This window comes from Macadamia integrifolia, chromosome 14 (assembly GCF_013358625.1).
Source record: "Macadamia integrifolia cultivar HAES 741 chromosome 14, SCU_Mint_v3, whole genome shotgun sequence".
In the NCBI taxonomy this organism is placed as follows: Eukaryota; Viridiplantae; Streptophyta; class Magnoliopsida; order Proteales; family Proteaceae; genus Macadamia; species Macadamia integrifolia.
The window spans coordinates 124,164-141,795 of NC_056570.1; the positions used below are offsets into that span (position 1 = coordinate 124,164).

The 17,632-nt window shown below is 36.0% G+C and overlaps 1 protein-coding gene across 1 annotated transcript; it reads left to right on the forward strand.

Moving 5' to 3' along the window:
- Positions 1–1,956: 1,956 nt before the first annotated feature.
- Positions 1,957–3,667, forward strand: LOC122061256 (transcription factor MYC2-like). Its single transcript, XM_042624470.1, has one exon. It carries the CDS (start codon positions 2,037–2,039, stop codon positions 3,456–3,458), a length of 1,422 nt encoding a protein of 473 aa, XP_042480404.1. The 5' UTR covers positions 1,957–2,036; the 3' UTR covers positions 3,459–3,667.
- The last annotated feature ends 13,965 nt before the right edge of the window (positions 3,668–17,632 follow it).

Here is a 17,632-nt window from a genome sequence, read left to right on the forward strand (position 1 = left end):
AGGTTTGAAGAAGAGGAAGAACCATACCTCAAACAATCTAGAAAACACCCCCTTCTTCAGTCGATCGATGAAGCTAACAAATAAATCTTGCACAATGAGGATGAAACATAAGTTGAAAACCTAGATATGAAGTTAAGAACGGTCACCTCGCCTGCATTCGTTTTTCATAAATCTCACCTTGGTTGCATTCATCTCTCGTTGAATGATGGGAAAGGTTAGATAGGAAAACCCGATAAGTGGAGTCACCTTGATTCTGGGGTTTTTATATGAACCATGGAATTAGGTGACTCGATTCTAGGTTAATCCAGTTGAATCCCCAACTTTAGTGTCAATGGTGATTCCAATGAACACCATGAGTCCGAATCACTTTTTCGTTAATGTGAACCAAACAGTTTTTTCTAATGAGAAACATGATTCCATAGAATGTAATCGGATAGAAAAATCGAACCAAACACCTCCTTACATGGTTTTAAGTATCGGTGCATATCGTGCCGTATCGGTTGATACGTATCCGTATCAGTAGGCATCGGCACGATACATACTGATACCCTACATGGAATTTTGGGCCCTCTCTTGCGTATCGACGTATCGGTCGTATTGCATCGTGTCGTATCGATACGGTACCGATACGTACGATACTCTGCGATACGAACTTTTGAAAATATGAAAATTCTCGTGAGTATCGGTACGTATCGACTGTATTGTATAGTATCGAGCCGTATCGTACCGTATCGGTACGATATGGCTACTTAAGTGTGAATGTGCCTTTTGTTGTTTGAAACAAACACTTCAAACTCTCACCAATAGTTTTCTATATTTCTCTTCTTTCTTCCCCTTTGATTCACACACCTTTTTGGTGACTCAAATGATAGATTGAAAGAAACATTGTGGAAGTGAATGGTTCAAAGAAGGAGAAAAACATAGTCCAAGAAGAACCTTGAACTTAAAAGTTGAAAAATTTGAATAGTAAGTTTTTGAATTTTTACACACTTTTTTCAACTTTAACCTTAGATTTTCAAGTTTTTTTACAAATCTAAGGTTCATCATACTTAGAATCACATTTTGTGCATCATTATTACATGAAATCATTGGATTTAAAAGGATTTACAAATTTTTTTCAAGAGAAGATGAGAGTTTCAATTTTTTTCAAATTTCTTAGATCTATTCATGCTCAATGATTAAAAATGTTTAGATTTTTTATATGTTATGTAAAAACAAGTGTTCTACAACTTCCATGGAAAATTTTGATTTTTCTCAAAAAAATATATTTGTCTATCAATACAATACCCTCATCATTTTGAATATTTTCAACTCAATATATTTGTCTATCAATACGATACCCTCTACTTAAGTATTATGCATTCTACATGTTATATATGGCTTTTTCTATGCAAAAGTGTATAAAAATGTGTTCTCTATCCATTTATGTGCGTATCTTAGCGTATCTCCGATACGATACGATACCTTTCGATACGTATCTTAATTTTGACCGACCGATACAGCGACCAATACCGATACTTTAATCCTTGCCCCCTTATATGTATTGGCTGAGAAAAATATAAAAATATATTTATAAAATCATAGAGGAAGGGGATTATTGCATTTGGACGCATGCGATTGTGGCAGCAGCAACATTCCCGTAACCTGGGTAATATGCAATTTTTTTCCAAAAAAAAAAAAAAAAAAGGCATTTTGGGGGCAATACATACTTCAACAGTGTCATCAAAAAAGACAGAAAAAATGAAAAGCCAACAAAAACCATAAGGACGTTTCAGTCCAAAAGTTTCAGGAAAAGGAACATGCGGGCGTGCTTATGGAATCGGAGTCACATCCCTGTGTCTCTATCGGAATAGAACAATCATCTCGTTTTCGATCACGTGCGAATGGTGTCCAATAGTGAGAGATAGGGTTACCTACGTAGGCCCATAAGACACGGATCCATAAGACACCGCCTCCACCTCTCCTCATCCATCGTCCCCTCCTCATCAATTCTTGCCTTTCTGTGAGTGACTGAAACCATTAGAGCCACAAAAAGCATGCGTCCTTCATCCATGGAAGAGATGATATCTTCGTCTTCTTCTACACAATCCCCTTCTTCCTTCCACTTTGTCTGTCAAAAAAACCAAGAAACCCCACCAACACTTCAGCAACGCCTTCAGGTTCTCCTTCAAAACCTCCCAGAATGGTGGGCTTACGCCATTTTCTGGCAAAAATCCAACGACGACAATGGCCGCCTCCTCTTAACCTGGGGCGATGGCCATTTCCGTGGTCCCAAAGAGACAACCACCACCACCACCACCACCACCACCGCATATGAGGGACGAAGGAAGGTGATGAAGGGTACTAATAACCCACTATTAGATGGGTGGATGGACGAATCAGATGTCACCGATGTAGAATGGTTCTACATGGTATCCCTCACACGTTCTTTCGCCTCAGGCGACGGAGCTCCTTCCCGAGCTTTCAGTTCCGGCTCTCCAGTGTGGTTGTCGGGAAGTCACGAGCTTCGTTTGTACGATTGCGAGAGAGCTAGAGAAGCCCAAATGCATGGGATGGAAACTCTGGTTTGTATCCCAACCTCTAATGGAGTTCTTGAACTTGGTTCTTCCGATAAGGTCATGGAGAATTCCGGTCTGGTCCAGCAAACTAAAGCTCTGTTTGGTTCTTACTTAGTACCTCCTCCCAAGCACTTTCTAGATAGAAATCTTTCCTTCGCAGACACCGGGATAAAGTCCGGTTCCCAAGCAGGGGTTGACTCGGAGCATTCGGACTCCGAAGGTGTGATACCGGCCGAGATACCGGAAAAGAGGAAGCCAAAAAAAAGAGGGAGGAAACCTATATTGAACGGCCGAGACTTGCCCGTGAATCACGTGGAGGCAGAGAGGCAGCGGAGAGAGAAGCTAAACCACCGCTTCTACGCCCTCAGATCGGTGGTCCCAAACGTGTCAAGGATGGACAAGGCATCATTACTTGCAGACGCAGTATCGTACATCAATGAATTGAAGGCCAAGGTAGAAAGATTGGAAGCACAACAAAGGGAGAGAGAAAACATTAGAATCAAGACGGAAGTTGCAGAGATCGCCGATGTGATAGATGATCATCATGACCATCATCAAGGTAGTAGTACATGCACAACCGCTTTTAGTACAATCACGAAAACATGTCCAGGGAAGATGGAAGTGGAGGTTAAGATCTTGGGATCGGACACAGTGATTCGAGTACAGTCGGAGAATGTGAACCACCCGTCAGCAAGATTGATGGATGCGATTCGTGAATTGGGTTTTCAAGTTCATCATGCTAGTGTTTCCAGTATCAAACAAGTTATGCTTCAGGATGTGGTGGTTAGGGTTCCTCAAGCCATAGCTACTGCTTGTACTACTACTACTGGAATACTAAAAGCTGAAGAGGCACTCAGAGCTGATCTCCTTAGGAGGTTAAACTATAGTGCTGGTTATTAATCAGAATTCACCATCATCGTCATCAATCTCAAGCTCATCGTGCTTTACCTCTATGTCTCTATTCCCTTCTCTGCTGGTGCCTGTAATTTTCTCTTCTTTTTTTTTTTTTGTTAATAGTACTTCTTACTTTTTTTTCTTTTTTTGGCCTTTTTGTTAACTTGTACTATTCATAGAAATAAAATTGCTGTGGGACCTTTTTCTTTTGCGTCTGAGTTCTTGTGATGAGATTAATGGGATCTTCATAAAGTCTTTTGTCAACTTGAAACACCAAACCTTAATCAGTTGTCAACTACTAAATTTAAATCTAGTTCTGATTTGGTATGATATCTATTTCTATAATGGTTTGAACTATGAAGAATTTAACAGGATCGACTTGGATACAGGAAAAAATAAAAAAGGAACCCCCTTTTTCAAATTGAACTCAAGTGTATTTTTGTCCGATCTAGATTGAGATCTGATTGGTATCGACATTGATTATGCTTTAATACCTAAGGGGCTCTTTCAATTTTGAAATTAAAATTGATTTTACTTTTACTTTTTAATGGGTACATTGTTAATTTGATGGGCAATGCAATAATTACATGTTAAAAATAAAGCAATTTTTTTCTTATCTTAATTGTCACACCACCGCCTCCCCCACCACCCTTGTTACCACCACAACAACTACCATCCCGCTATTGCTACCACCACCTACTTCCTAACCCCTACCACCACCACCCTTTCTCTAAGAAATATAGATAATTTATTCTTGGAAATCAAGCTACCAAATTCTTAAAAATTTTCAGATTGATGCTATTAGGGGTACAATGTCTTGTATTCTGCTGCTTGCAAAAGTGGGCTGATTTTGAAGAGCTGTTAAGAGGTTGAAAGCCTCTAAGCTTTGACAAACCAGTTGGTCTATGCAGGGTTTGGGAGAATAATTATTTAGGGACCATATGGGTATTTTTGGTAAATTTCTTATATATGGTTTTTTATATATTTGTAACGAGGATTCTTTCTCTATAAACAATCTAAGAGAGGCGTGAGAGCAAGCGGTTGTAACCCTAATCTTTATTGATAATGAAGTAGAATCTCATCTTACCGTGGATGTAGGCAATCTTGCCAAATTATGTAAATCTTTATGTGCAATTTGTGATTGTTGTTTGCGATTTTCATTTTTTTTATGTATTATTTTAGTGTTCTGTCAACATATAAAACAAAAAAAATAAAAAAATCAATTCATTTTTTAACATCAATTCAAAATTGAAATATAAAGCATGTCAAATTTGGCCTAAATCTCCCTATCAAGTCTATGAGAGAAAGGACCCTAAACCATTAAATCTTGAATTAACCTAAAATACATAAACTTACCCTTAAATGAATGAACTCTATGGATGGAGAATTTTTAACTCCGAGCATTGTGGCAACTATTTTTTGTCACGATGCTTATAGTCATTAGCTAGACGAGTACTTTATTTCTCTCTCCCACAACCCCCACCCTTGAGGAAAAAAGTTTTATCTATTGCTTTCGAGGAAAGTTTTTCTTCAACATATATAGAAGAAAGAAATTCATTTGTCACCATAAAGTGACCCCATGATTAAACTCTTGGTTATCAATATACTCTCATGATTTCATTTTTCATTGCTGAATTGACTCTATTATTGGACTCTTGGGTTATCATTACATCCTCACACCTCATTGATTGTCTAAACTATGCTCCCCAACGACAATTTGACATTATTGATACCCATGGTGAAGAATGAAAAGTGAGGAGAAATGCGATCCATATATATTGTTTACTTCCATCCCGCTCATGTATGTGAGGTTTTCGACTCGATGAGCAAGTAAGACAACAAATTAAGTAGGTCAAAGTAGTAGATTGGGTAAATTCATTCAACCACATGTTAAATTGTAGCATGACAATTGTGGGCCAAGATGTGAAATAAAAAGAACTCACCTAACATGTAGGGTATTCTCGTTTGCAACTACAAGGGCAATGAAAATCAAAATGTTCAATAAAATCAAAGGAATGTCCAAATAAAATTTTTTTGAGCCGTCAAAGTTTTCTGCATCCTATCACATGAAATATTTTATTCATTATTTAAAAAAAACTATTAAACGATTTATATAAAGAGGCATAAGAACTCCAATGGTTCAAAGAACTTTTTTATATTAATTTTTTGGATTAGGCTTGTTTGTAGCGCATGTTACTGGGTAACACAGATCCAAGGGCGTAGAGCCCTTGAACACGTAACCCAAGGAATGGATGTGCAACCCAAAATGCTCCTAACCCTTGGATCTACACTACACGGAATGTGGTACGATAGAAGATCCCGATCCCTCAATATATCGCCTGTTTTAGTTAAAATGTGGGAAGGGTGTATGATTTGATTGAAAATTACCTATTTTTATCTGTCAAATGGGGTGGGGAATGATGAATTCACCAAATCCAACGACATGACATGAAATCTCATAAAATGACACAAAGTGATGTAAAAACAACATGGAATTTTCTTTGGGCATAATGAGAAGGAAGAATTCTATTTCTGTTTTTTGAAATACAAAATAAAAAGGCAGCACATAATTCTTCATTTTATGATTGTTTTGTCGGAAGTTAAAAATGAAATAATGTTCAAAATAAGTCCTGTTATTTAAGGAGGATGTTTTCTTTTACCAAAGGTTATGACGGCCATGAGATATACATAAAAGACAAGAGACGTTTTTCAGATTCCTTTCATAAGAAGAGAAATAATGATCCTAGATTCGTGGGTGTAACCATCTTTAATGGTGGATGAAAATTTTCTTCTTATTTTTATGCTTGTGGGTTGATGGGCAAGCCCTTAATTCTAGGGCTCCATTTCTTATATCTTAATCAACTCATTTTGACTGATAGATAGGTGCTCGTGAAGCAAGAAGAGACCAGATCAAGTACAAGTATGAGAGCAATCTCGTACGCCCTTAGTCCTGACACTTGAAGCCCAATGCTTAATAGAGAGAGACTTAGTGGATTCCGAATGTGAGAGAGACTTAGTGGATTCCAAATGCCAACACCGATCAAGAGCATTCGAGATTGTTCTTATACGTAAACCCGATCTAACCTACGGATGAAACTCATGATTTCTTATTTGTGAGGTATTGATACTTGTCAAATGAGCTACCCTCTTGAGTTTGTCTTTACCTCTTCATTATGATTATGGAGTACAAAGTAGAAAGCAGTTGTAATTCGCAAGAAGTTGTGTAGGAAGCATCCAGCTCTGTGTATTCCATTGCATTTAAACCTGATTTTATCTACATAGCTAAAAACTGATTCCAAGAATTTAATATTATAATGCACTGACCTCACCTACATTTTCAGGGAACTAAATTTGGCTTCTGATGCGTCTCAGATGGAAGTAGTATCAGCTCATTTGATTCATTCAATCAACAGTTGGATTGGCTATGCCTTAAGGCACAAGATTGAGACAATTCCAGCTTCGATGAACTTCCATATTAGTTGGATTGAAAATTACTTATATTCTAGTGAAAGCTTGATTGGCTGAAATTAGAGAGACCGTGTGAGCTGGGATTGAGTTTTCCTCTGGCAACGGTGATCCATTTACCATGGTAGGTCCAAATGCATGCAAAAGGTATGAGGAGAGTATTTTGGGAAACACACTAAAATCATGGGGCTTGTGAACCCAAGAATAAAGTAGTGATCGTTCCAGGCTTCCAGCCTAGCGGAGGAAAACTTTCTCCATAAGCAATAGAAAAGTTAATAAGATATGCCTTGATTGTGGAAATGGCTTTAGGTTTTGATGATTAAGCAGTTTTAGTGTTTTAAAAATTTTAAGATTGAATTACATATTTAGGCTGCGTTTGGTAATGTTTTTATTCCAGAAACGATGTTTCATGTCAAAAACGAAAATTTCAGTTTCTGTGTCAAAATGCTTTTTTTTTTTTAACTAAACTGGAACGACGAAACTACCTTTTCTCGTTCTGTCAATTCTCGTTTCTAGCATATTTTTTTTCCCCAACTTTTGTCAAAAAAAAAAAAAAAAAAAATGAAACACGCCATGAATGCACCAAATGCTTTATTCCGTTTTTTTGTTCTCATAGAATGAAAAAAACTCCAGAAACATTTTTCTGGAATGTTACCAAATGCAACCTTAGGATTTAAGCAGAAGAATGAAAGAAAAACAATGAAGAGAGCTTTCACTAGACGTATGTACTAATTTTTGTGTCATGTATTCTACAAAACCTATACAGTTATTATTGGGCTTATATATATATATATTTAGGTTATGCCGACCCCATTTAGTTGGGATAAGGCTAAGGTTGCGTTTGGTAATATTCTATTGGACCGTTTCTGGAGTTTTGTTGTTCTATTGGAACGAAAAAATGGAATAAAATGTTTGGTACATCATAGACGAGTTTCCATTTTTTTGGAACAAAAAGTGAAAAAAGAACAATAGAAACTAGAATTGCCGGAACGACAAATAGTTGTTTTGTGTTCCCAGTTTCGTTCCAAATAAAAAAAAAAAGGAACTATTTGGGGGATTTTAGGGAAATCGTTCCCGATAAACTTGTTTTTCGCCTTAGATCTTTATTTTTTACAATTTCGCGCACAGAAAGGAGAGAAGACCACTGTTTTGAAACCATTCCAGAAACAGATTCACCAAACGTTTTTTTTTTCGTTTAAAAACAGCATTTTGACACAGAAACTGAAATTTTTATTTTTGACATGAAACGTCGTTTCTAGAACAGAAACATTACCAAATGCAGCCTAAGCTTTGTTGTTGTCGTTATATATATATTAGGTTGTGTTTTGGATCTATATACAAGAATAAAATTATAATTATATAAAAATTCAATTTCTAAAGTGCCTAATTAATATATGGATAAGATTGCGTCCCATAGGAGGGACAGGAGAAGAAACCCATTAATAGGCTGAGGAGAGACAAAACATGCAAGACTCATAATCATATGTAGATTGATTGTCATGCAAATCTCTTACACATAGGATATAATCTCTCCGTGGAAAAATCATAGTTATGAACAGAAAGAGAATTAAAAAAAAAAAAAACAAAAAAAAAAAAACAAAAAATGATCACATAGTGAGATGGAGAATGGATAGTAATGTAGGATATTTTTATGGTTAGTGAAAAATTGTCTGAATCTCTTGGTTGCTTGGAATCACATTAAATTACTTATGCTTGTATGTGACTATTTGCTTGATTTCTTCTTTAGGTTTGCGCATTCCTGTCCCAACAATTTGAAGCAGCCATCTTTTCTTTCCTTCCATGTTTTCTGCTCAAACTATACTTCACATCCATCATTCAGTTGACACTTATTTCTTTGTCATTGTTTTCAGCAACAGAAGAGGAAGGGGAAAAAAAAAATTAAATAATTAAAACAAGAAAAGAAAAAAGGAGAAAAAAAAGGTGAATGTAGAAATGTTGGGTAGAAAGTAGGGGTGTCAACCGGTCGGTCTGGGCAGGTCTCAATCGGACTTGACCACTTGAAAGATTTGCACCGTGAATGCCCGTTTAAGTAAATGGGCCTAGCTTTGGGGGGCATGATACGGTTTATAATCAGTCCAGTCGATGTCGAGCTTTAATCGGGCTTTCTTAAACGGGTCTTTACAAGGTCTTAATTGGGCTACAAACCTATTTAAGTCTAAACGGACTCTAAATGAGCTTTAAACGTACCTATCCTAAAATTATTTTCTTAAATTGGTTGAATGCCCAGAAATATGTGAGGCAAATATTTAATAAAAAAGAGAAATGATATGAGATTATGGTTGTTCTTATAAAGAAAAAGAAGAGATTATGACTTTTACAACTTACAAAATAAAGTTTAATTAAATCAAATCTTATTACAAAGCAAAGGGCAAGAAAGCTTAATTTGTTTCTGACTATTAGTGGCAAAATAAGAATTTTATATATTATTAGAAGGGGTCGGGCTACAACTAGTTGATTCAAGCCAGGCATATAAATGTGTCGGATCGGTCGGGCGTTCAACAGGCTAGCTACTTGTACCGTGAACGCCCTTTTAATAAAAGTGTCAGGTTTAATCAGGCCGATCTAGGTCATGCCATAAATGTGTCGGACTCAATTGGGCTTACTGGTGCGCGTTCAGAATTGACACCCCACCTAAGAAAGCCAAGCTAAGATATCTCATCACACACGCAATTATTTCCTGCCATGTGGAGTTTCAGCCTAAACGAGACAAGGGATTGCCTCTATCTCTTATCCTACTGGGTAAAACAATCCTTTTCTTCGAAGCCTAAATTAGGTAAGGAATTGCCTCTACACCTTATCCTATCGGATAAAAATAATCCTTTTACTTGGAAAAAAAGACACTGAACTGGCTAATTTCTTACCTTTTAAGCCATTTTGGACTTTCATTAGGGTTTGAATGGGCTATGACTACTTATGCTTTGTGATTTAAAAAGTGTTTAAATTTAAATGGGATCGGTTATAGGTATATGGACTGGGCCTTGGTTTGGTACATATAAATTTACAGAGATATTCTTTCCACTAATCCCTGTAATTTTTTTTTTTTTTTTAAACACGGATTATTTATTGGCAGATTAGCTTAACTTTGACATTTTGAATGGGGGTTGCTCTATATAGGGATGTTAATTTTAGGCCTAATCAAACTCTAACACGTTTATAGTCTGACCTGGACCGACTTAATTAATAAACGAGTTGGACTTAAAATAGGCAATACATAGTGCACAGTGTAAGGCCAACTGACCCGACACGTTTACAAGCTTAACTCGGCCTGACCTACTAACCTGGTCAATTATATAATATATTTAATATATTTTTGGTAGAATAGAGTATATAATGATATTTTTATCAATTATTGAATGTAATTAAGTGGATAGTCTTTTCTAAATTATTGATAAATTTAATAAATATATTAAAATTTTAAATCTAAGACAATTATACTTTGTTTAAAGTTCTAATGGTGCATTAATCCATTTAAGACCTGATTAGACCTGACCCATTAGATCTGACCAAACCCGATCAAACCCAGTTGTCACCCTTAACCCTAGGTTTGTCACTAACCTAACTTCACCATATATTTATCAAAATAATAATAATAATAATAATAATAATGTCATCCTATGGCCTACTAGTAAGGAGTTTCCTTCTTTACTTTTTCAAAGGTTCTTAGCATTCACGTTTTTATAGATTTTTAAAACCCTTTAATAAAATTTGAAGATTTCATTGTGGTCCACCATTTTAACAATATATGAAGATGACGATGATAACATGTTTAAAATTTGGACCCAGATAATGTCACGGGACAATAATTGATGGATTCATGAAAAGGACTTTGTACGGAGTCTAATGACTCACTGAGTGCTTTCGAAACCCACCCGAATTTTATAGATAATTAGACCATGGAGTTAGGGGATGGTCTCGGTATCTGCCGATACTGATCTAATACCGATTGAGATTAGATCGGTTCGATGAGTATTGGTTGATTTTGCCTTTATTTTTCTTAAAAAGTATAATTTTTTACTATTTTACCCTTGAAACGATATGGGTAACTGATCCGGATCAACCAGGGATCAAAAATCGATCTCAATCAACATTGATACGACTGATACAATACCGATACTTGAAACCGTGAACTAGACAAATAAGTAGTCTTTTCCACTAAGCTTCATTTACTCTTGTTTATGTCTTTATGCTCAACTTTCATTGAAGTTTCAACCCCACTCCATCGTCAGATGAGTTTATTGTTTAAGTATCGAGTTTTGCTTAAGCCATTATGAAGAGGAATTCCTTCACCATTAGTCATTATTGTGCTTGAATGGGTATCTGGGAACAAAGTAGAGCTTCAGATCTCCAATAGACAGGGAGGTAAGTAATAATGACGGCAGATTTGTTGGTGTTTCCTTCACCGTGGATGAAGGAAAATATTTTCCAAAATCAAAGCAGAAGGCATATCTCTGATGATTACCCCAAAATTAAATGAGATGATACAAATGAAGCTGTGAGCTATCTTAGTTTGTAAAGTTCTTGATCTATGATTGCTATGATCTAGGATAGATGCACTTCCTTTCTCCCTTTCATTTATTAAATAATGGGTAAAGGCTAGGCACAATGCTAGCGAACCCAACAATATATCTACCACTCTCCTCGCCCCTATGGAAATGTCCCCTTGCCCCTCCCATCCCAAGCCCCCTATAGGTTGAGCTGTAGCTCCAAGAAAACTATCGGCATACCAAAACTCCTTCATCAAATAATGAGCCTGCCTCTTGTCTTGCCAGTGTAAATCAAATTCTCTCCGTATTCATTGTTTAATTTTATTCAACATCAGTTTTAGAGATTTTTTTCCCCATCCAAGAGTAGATAACCAAATGTAGTTAAATTTACAAAAAAGAAAAGAAGAAAAAAAGATCAAGCGCATTTAATCCTTAATAATATAGGCAAAATTACAATAAAGGATGTCATAGTTAAATAATTTTTTCTCATAATAATCAAATTTGTTTTTCTAAATAGGTAAAGAACAACTAAGGGGTTAATTACATCGGGATACACAATATTATCTCACAATTAAAGAATTTTCTCATAAAACCATCATAATATTGAAGCAATAAAAACAGAAGTATGGGTAGAGCACTAATTTTTGCACCTACGCTAAGATACAATGGGTGCGAAAAAATCTTGCTACCCCACATTAAAGATACTTGTGTGCACCCTACCATTGACCGCAAGTGCTGGTATATACATATGCTATCGGTTAACATTCTTCTACCCATATTTTTTTGATAGGATATTTTTCTACTGAGTAAAATTTTACATATAAAACAAAATTTTATCTTTTTTAAAAGTTTAATTGAAAAAATTTCAGCTCTTTCTTTTAGTTTCTCTATGTTGTAATCTCCACAGTATACGGTTTTAAAAATATAAATTACTTACCAAACACACTATGTTGAAAATTTGTATTTTAAAATATATTTTTTACAAAAGAAACTTTATTTATTTATTTATTTATTTTGGAAAGTGATAGGTATGTGTTTGAGATTTTAAAATGTAACCGCAAGCGTATGGATCAGTGTGGCTACGGGTCGAACACAGAGAGAGCAGTCACTTTATTTTTTTTTCTTTTAATAATGCGAAAGTGAACTGATTAATGATTGTGATCTAATTCTAATTACCGTCCTAAACATATGTATCTAAAATAACGTCTTAACCATTCGTTATCTAAGAATTTAAAGACGCAAGCCATGCAATTATAATTAAATAAATAAATAACTGAAAATAAACAACCCACGTAATTAAAAAAAAAACAATAAAGGAAAAAAATGCTGAAATAAAAATAAAATAAAAGAAAGTGGATAAAGCTAGAGAGAGACTCACAAGTAGGTTTTTCTACTTAGCCCGAGGGATGCATCATAATATGAGCTCCCCTACTTGACCAGCGAGTCACTTTTACAATGGTTACTCTACTTGGCTTTAAGGAAAGGGAAACAAATAAAAATACAAGCAATAAAATGATGGTTCTATGGCTAGAAGGGGCAAAGCCAACACATACACTAGCCATGAACCTTGGGGGAAAGGGATAGTAATAATATAACGACTGAAATTAAAATCCTAAATTAAGAAAGAAATGGTAGTTAGAAGAGGGAATGAGAGGGGGGAGAGAAGACTATTAAATGAGCCTACTTACTTGAACTTTAACCCTTGAACTGAAAACTTGATCGATTTGAGATACTACCAGCCCTAAAAACCAGATTTGGAATGAACCAAATCTGAAATTTCTAGGCCTGAAGAAAACAAATATTGAAAAAAAAGAGATGCTCCACGGCTCGTGATTTTGTCACTTAGATCTAAACCTATAACTATAACTTTAAAAATTACAACTTAATTGCATAAATCATAAACATAAAAGACTGAATCAAAAACAAAAGTGCTTGCATTAATTGAATAAAAAAAAACTTACAAAAGTGTTTAAAGCATAAACCTAGAACTAGAGTTAGAGAAAGAGATAGAGCAACTAAAAAAAAAAAAACCCTAGAAGAAGAATGAAGTGCCTCCTCCTCTTGTGTTAATTCTATTATATAGAGAATGGGGAGGGAAGCTAACAATTTTAGCTTATAAAAAAAAAGATTTTTTTTATCTTGTTAATGAGGTGGAGGAGAGAGAATATAGAAAATTGTAAGAAGTAGGGAATCTCCAACAATTTTGCTTTATTTTTTTTCTCTCTCTTCTTCAAACGTGGGCAGTATCTTAGACGATTTTTTTAAATTATTTTTTTCCTTTCCTATTTTATCTCTCGTTTTTCTATTTTTCTCTTTATTTCCTTATTTCTCTATCCTCTTGCATAAGAAACCCTTTGGCCGACCTCGTTTGAGTGATGAGTAAGAAAGATAAAATCTTCTAAAATAAAAACCTCAACAAAATGACGGCTAAGAGGCTCGAACTTAAGACCTCCTAATATGCAAGGGATTTTGCACACCACAACTCACCAACTACACTAGGTAGTTGTTACTAAAAATGAATCTTCAATCACTTAAGGATGTGGTCCATCGATTCTTGTTGGCTTTTGGAATATTCATTGTACCTTTGTGACAACTGCAAACGGACTGGTTTTGCATCTCGGTTCGGTTCTGATCCATTATTCTTTTTCTGGCTTGAAAAGAATAATCACTTGTACGGGTGACCAAACGAATGTGTACTTACAATTGAACACTTATATCTTGCTCAGAATTTCATCCTCTTAATAATCATGAAAAGGAATAGGACATCTTTATGTGTAAAATTGGAGATATAGCACCCGATAGTCCTTAAGGCCTTGAAAATATAAAACCTGCAAAAAGAGAGTAAAACCCAAGGTAGCTCAATTCTCAATATGTAAAATGTATGCTTTACTACACTAGATTTCATACATAAATGTGCCCATCAGTATGCTAGCAGGTTACATTGGAATTAGGATTGTTAACGGGATATTAGCCCTAGGACTTGTTCATCCTAAATATAACCGTTGGATGTAGGTAACAAATCCAAACTCTCACTCCACCGCTGTTACACCTTTTTTCTCCCCATCTTTCTCTCTCCCCGCCCCTGCAACTGTGTTGTGCTGCTACTACATGAGTATCAGACATCTTGTTTTGCTTTTCAATGACCCCCTTTCTCTCTCTCACCACGATCACCATGAAAAGGAATATCAAAACATTTAACATTATCAGTTAACATTTAACGTTATTAGTTTCACCATAGATCTAAGCAAGAACAGGGAAAGCTTCAGTTTCATCAATTGATTTTGAGATCATTAAATCCAAAATGCTTTTGTTTTGTGTGGTAGCTTCAACACATGTAGAATGTTCTTCAATGGCTGCAAATTCGTTTCATTTACCCAATATAAGTAAGAAAAACATTAAAATAGTTTCACCACAGATCCAAGCAAGAACAGGGAAAGCTTCAGTTTCACCAATTGATTTTGAGATCATTAAATCCAAAAAGCTTTTGTTTTCTGTGGTAACTTCAACACATGTGGAATGTTCCTCAATGGCTCCAAATTCATTTCATTTACCCAATATAAGCAAGAAAAGCATTAAAACAATTTATCAATCTTATTTATTAACTTCAGATTATAAGACAATCAGTCCAATAAAGCAATCCCCTTTTCCCCTCCGAAACATGAATTGGGCTTATGGAATTAAGTGGGAATGGAAATAACAAAACACAATAAAAACCAATTCAATTTCAGAAACTTGACAAAACTTGCTTCTCTTGGGTCTGATCATAACCATATTGTTCTCCATTCCTCCATGATTGGTCCTAAGCTTCCCAAATTGTTCCATTACCAGCATGCGTGGATGAGTCACCCTGAATTTTATCCGTTTTGTGCCAACCATTGGTCAGCTTTGGAAGACGATAATCTTTCTTTGAAGTTAGCTTCTATGAGCAGACTTTTGTCCAGATGGAACTGGGAAGTGTTCGGTCATATTGAACATCTCAAATCCAGTATTGACAATCATTTCTCTGGCCCTATTCTTGAGGACATCATAACAAGTTTTCATGGATTTTGGATGCCGAAGAACATTTCTAGCTACAAAAGTCAAGGCATTCCTTCATCCACGATGGGGATAGGAACGCCAGATTTTATCATTCTATCTCGAAGGTCAATCTGAACAAGAGAAGAATAGTTTCGTTGATTTCGGATAATGGAGATAGAATCTCTTCCCCCGAGGCGATTGCTTCACATTTTGCTAAGTTTTTGAAAGAACTTTTTTCTTCCTCTAATCCTTTAGATCCCAATTTTATTGAGTGTTTGTTTCCCCCTGTGGAGAATTTTGACCCCACGACTCTGACCTCCCCTCCCCTCGAGGATGAAATCTAGAGAATTATATTTTCTTTTGGGTCTTTTAAAGCACCTGGACTAGACGGTTTTCAAGCTGTCTTTTACCAAAAAGGCTGGAATTTCCTGGGTAAGGATGCGGTAAACTTTGTTTTAAATTTCTTTCATACTTGTTATCTTCTTGAGGGCACAAATCATACGCTCATTTGTGTCATTCCGAAGAAGGACAATGCTTCCAAGGTTTGTGTCTTCATACCCATAAGTCTATGTAATAAATCCTATAAATGTGTCGCGAAAATTTTGGCCTCCAGAGTCCAGACTCAAGAATCACCTATCCCTCTTCATTTCTTCATTTCAAGCTACTTTTTTTCTAGGTAGACAGATTAATGATAACGTTATCATTGCTCAGGAAATTTTTCACGCCCTCAAGCGGAAAAAAAGGTAAGTCAGGCTTTGTGGCTATAAAGTTGGATATGGCCAAAGCCTATGACAAATTGGAATGGGGTTTCTTACTCTCTATCTTCAGATTTCTTGGATTTGGTGAAAAATTGATCGAACTAGTAAATAATCTCATTAGTACTGCAACCTTTTCCATTAAACTCAATGGATCTGCGTTTAACTTCCTCCCCGCCTCTAGGGGTATTAGACAAGGATGCCCTCTCAGCCCTTTTTTGTTCATCATGGAAATGGAACGTCTCTCTAGATTGCTTAAGGCCTATAGAGACCTCGACATGTTTAGAGGTATTAAGATTGCCAGAAATGCTCCTGAGGTTTCTCACATTTTCTTTGCAGATGATACTTTCATCTTTTGCAGAGCCTCTGTTGAGGACCTTGATACTGTTAAGTGTATTTTGGACCTCTTTTCTGACCTGTCTGGCCTAACTATAAACTTTGAGAAAAGTGGGTTAGCCTTTAGTTCTAACATTGATAAGATCACAAGAACTCATCTTTGCAACACCATTGGAATTGCGGAAATGAAAGAGGACTCTACCTATTTGGGTACACGTCTCTTTCTTTCTAGATCCAGGTCCATTCAATTTCAAAGTATCATTGATAGAGTTAGTAACAAACTGACCAATTGGAAGGCAAACATGTTATCCTTTGCAGGGAGAACAATTCTTCTGCAATCTTCTATTGCATCAGTGCCTACGCATCTAATGTCTTGTTTTTTGTTCCCAAAGAGTGTTTGCAGGAAGCTAGACTCTATCTATCTTCACTTTCTTAATGGCGACGGGAAGAATCGCAATAGGCCTCACTTAATTGGATGGAAGAAAATTTGCCAACCAAAACATTTGGGAGGACTAGGTATCCGGAATTCTGAAACCCACAATAAAGCTCTACTTCTGAAAGTTACATGGAGAATGCTGAACAATGATCAGAGCCTTTGGGTTCAAGTATTCAAATCAAAATATTTCAATAATAGGTAAGTTTTTCACAAAAAGACATTAGATATCCGAGGATTCCCATGCTAGAACAACATAGCCTCAGTGCTTCCAAGTCTAAAAAATATTATTCGGCGACACATAGGAAATGGCAACAACACCTTCTTCTGGGATGATCCCTGGATCTTATCCTCCAACCCAAACAGGACTCTTGATATATCTCCCTTTAATCCAAGCACTATCGGACAGGCACGCTAATTGGTTAGTGAATTTGTGATAAACGGTAGATGGAATACATGACTTCTAAATAATGTGTTACCAATCCAATGTTATAATCTTATCATGTAGATGAATTTGTCCCATCATTCTGACAGGTGGCAGTGTCTCCTCTCAAAGGAGAGATCTTTCAAAACAAAGGCTTGCTGCTAACTATCTGTTGACAAATTCTCTGACAACTTTCCATGGATGCTCAAACATGTATTGTTGCTCATATCCTTGTTCACAATGGT

Bases quoted from the DNA above. Each gene is read 5' to 3' on its own strand.
- LOC122061256 (XM_042624470.1), top strand. From the start codon at position 2,037: ATGCGTCCTTCATCCATGGAAGAGATGATATCTTCGTCTTCTTCTACA.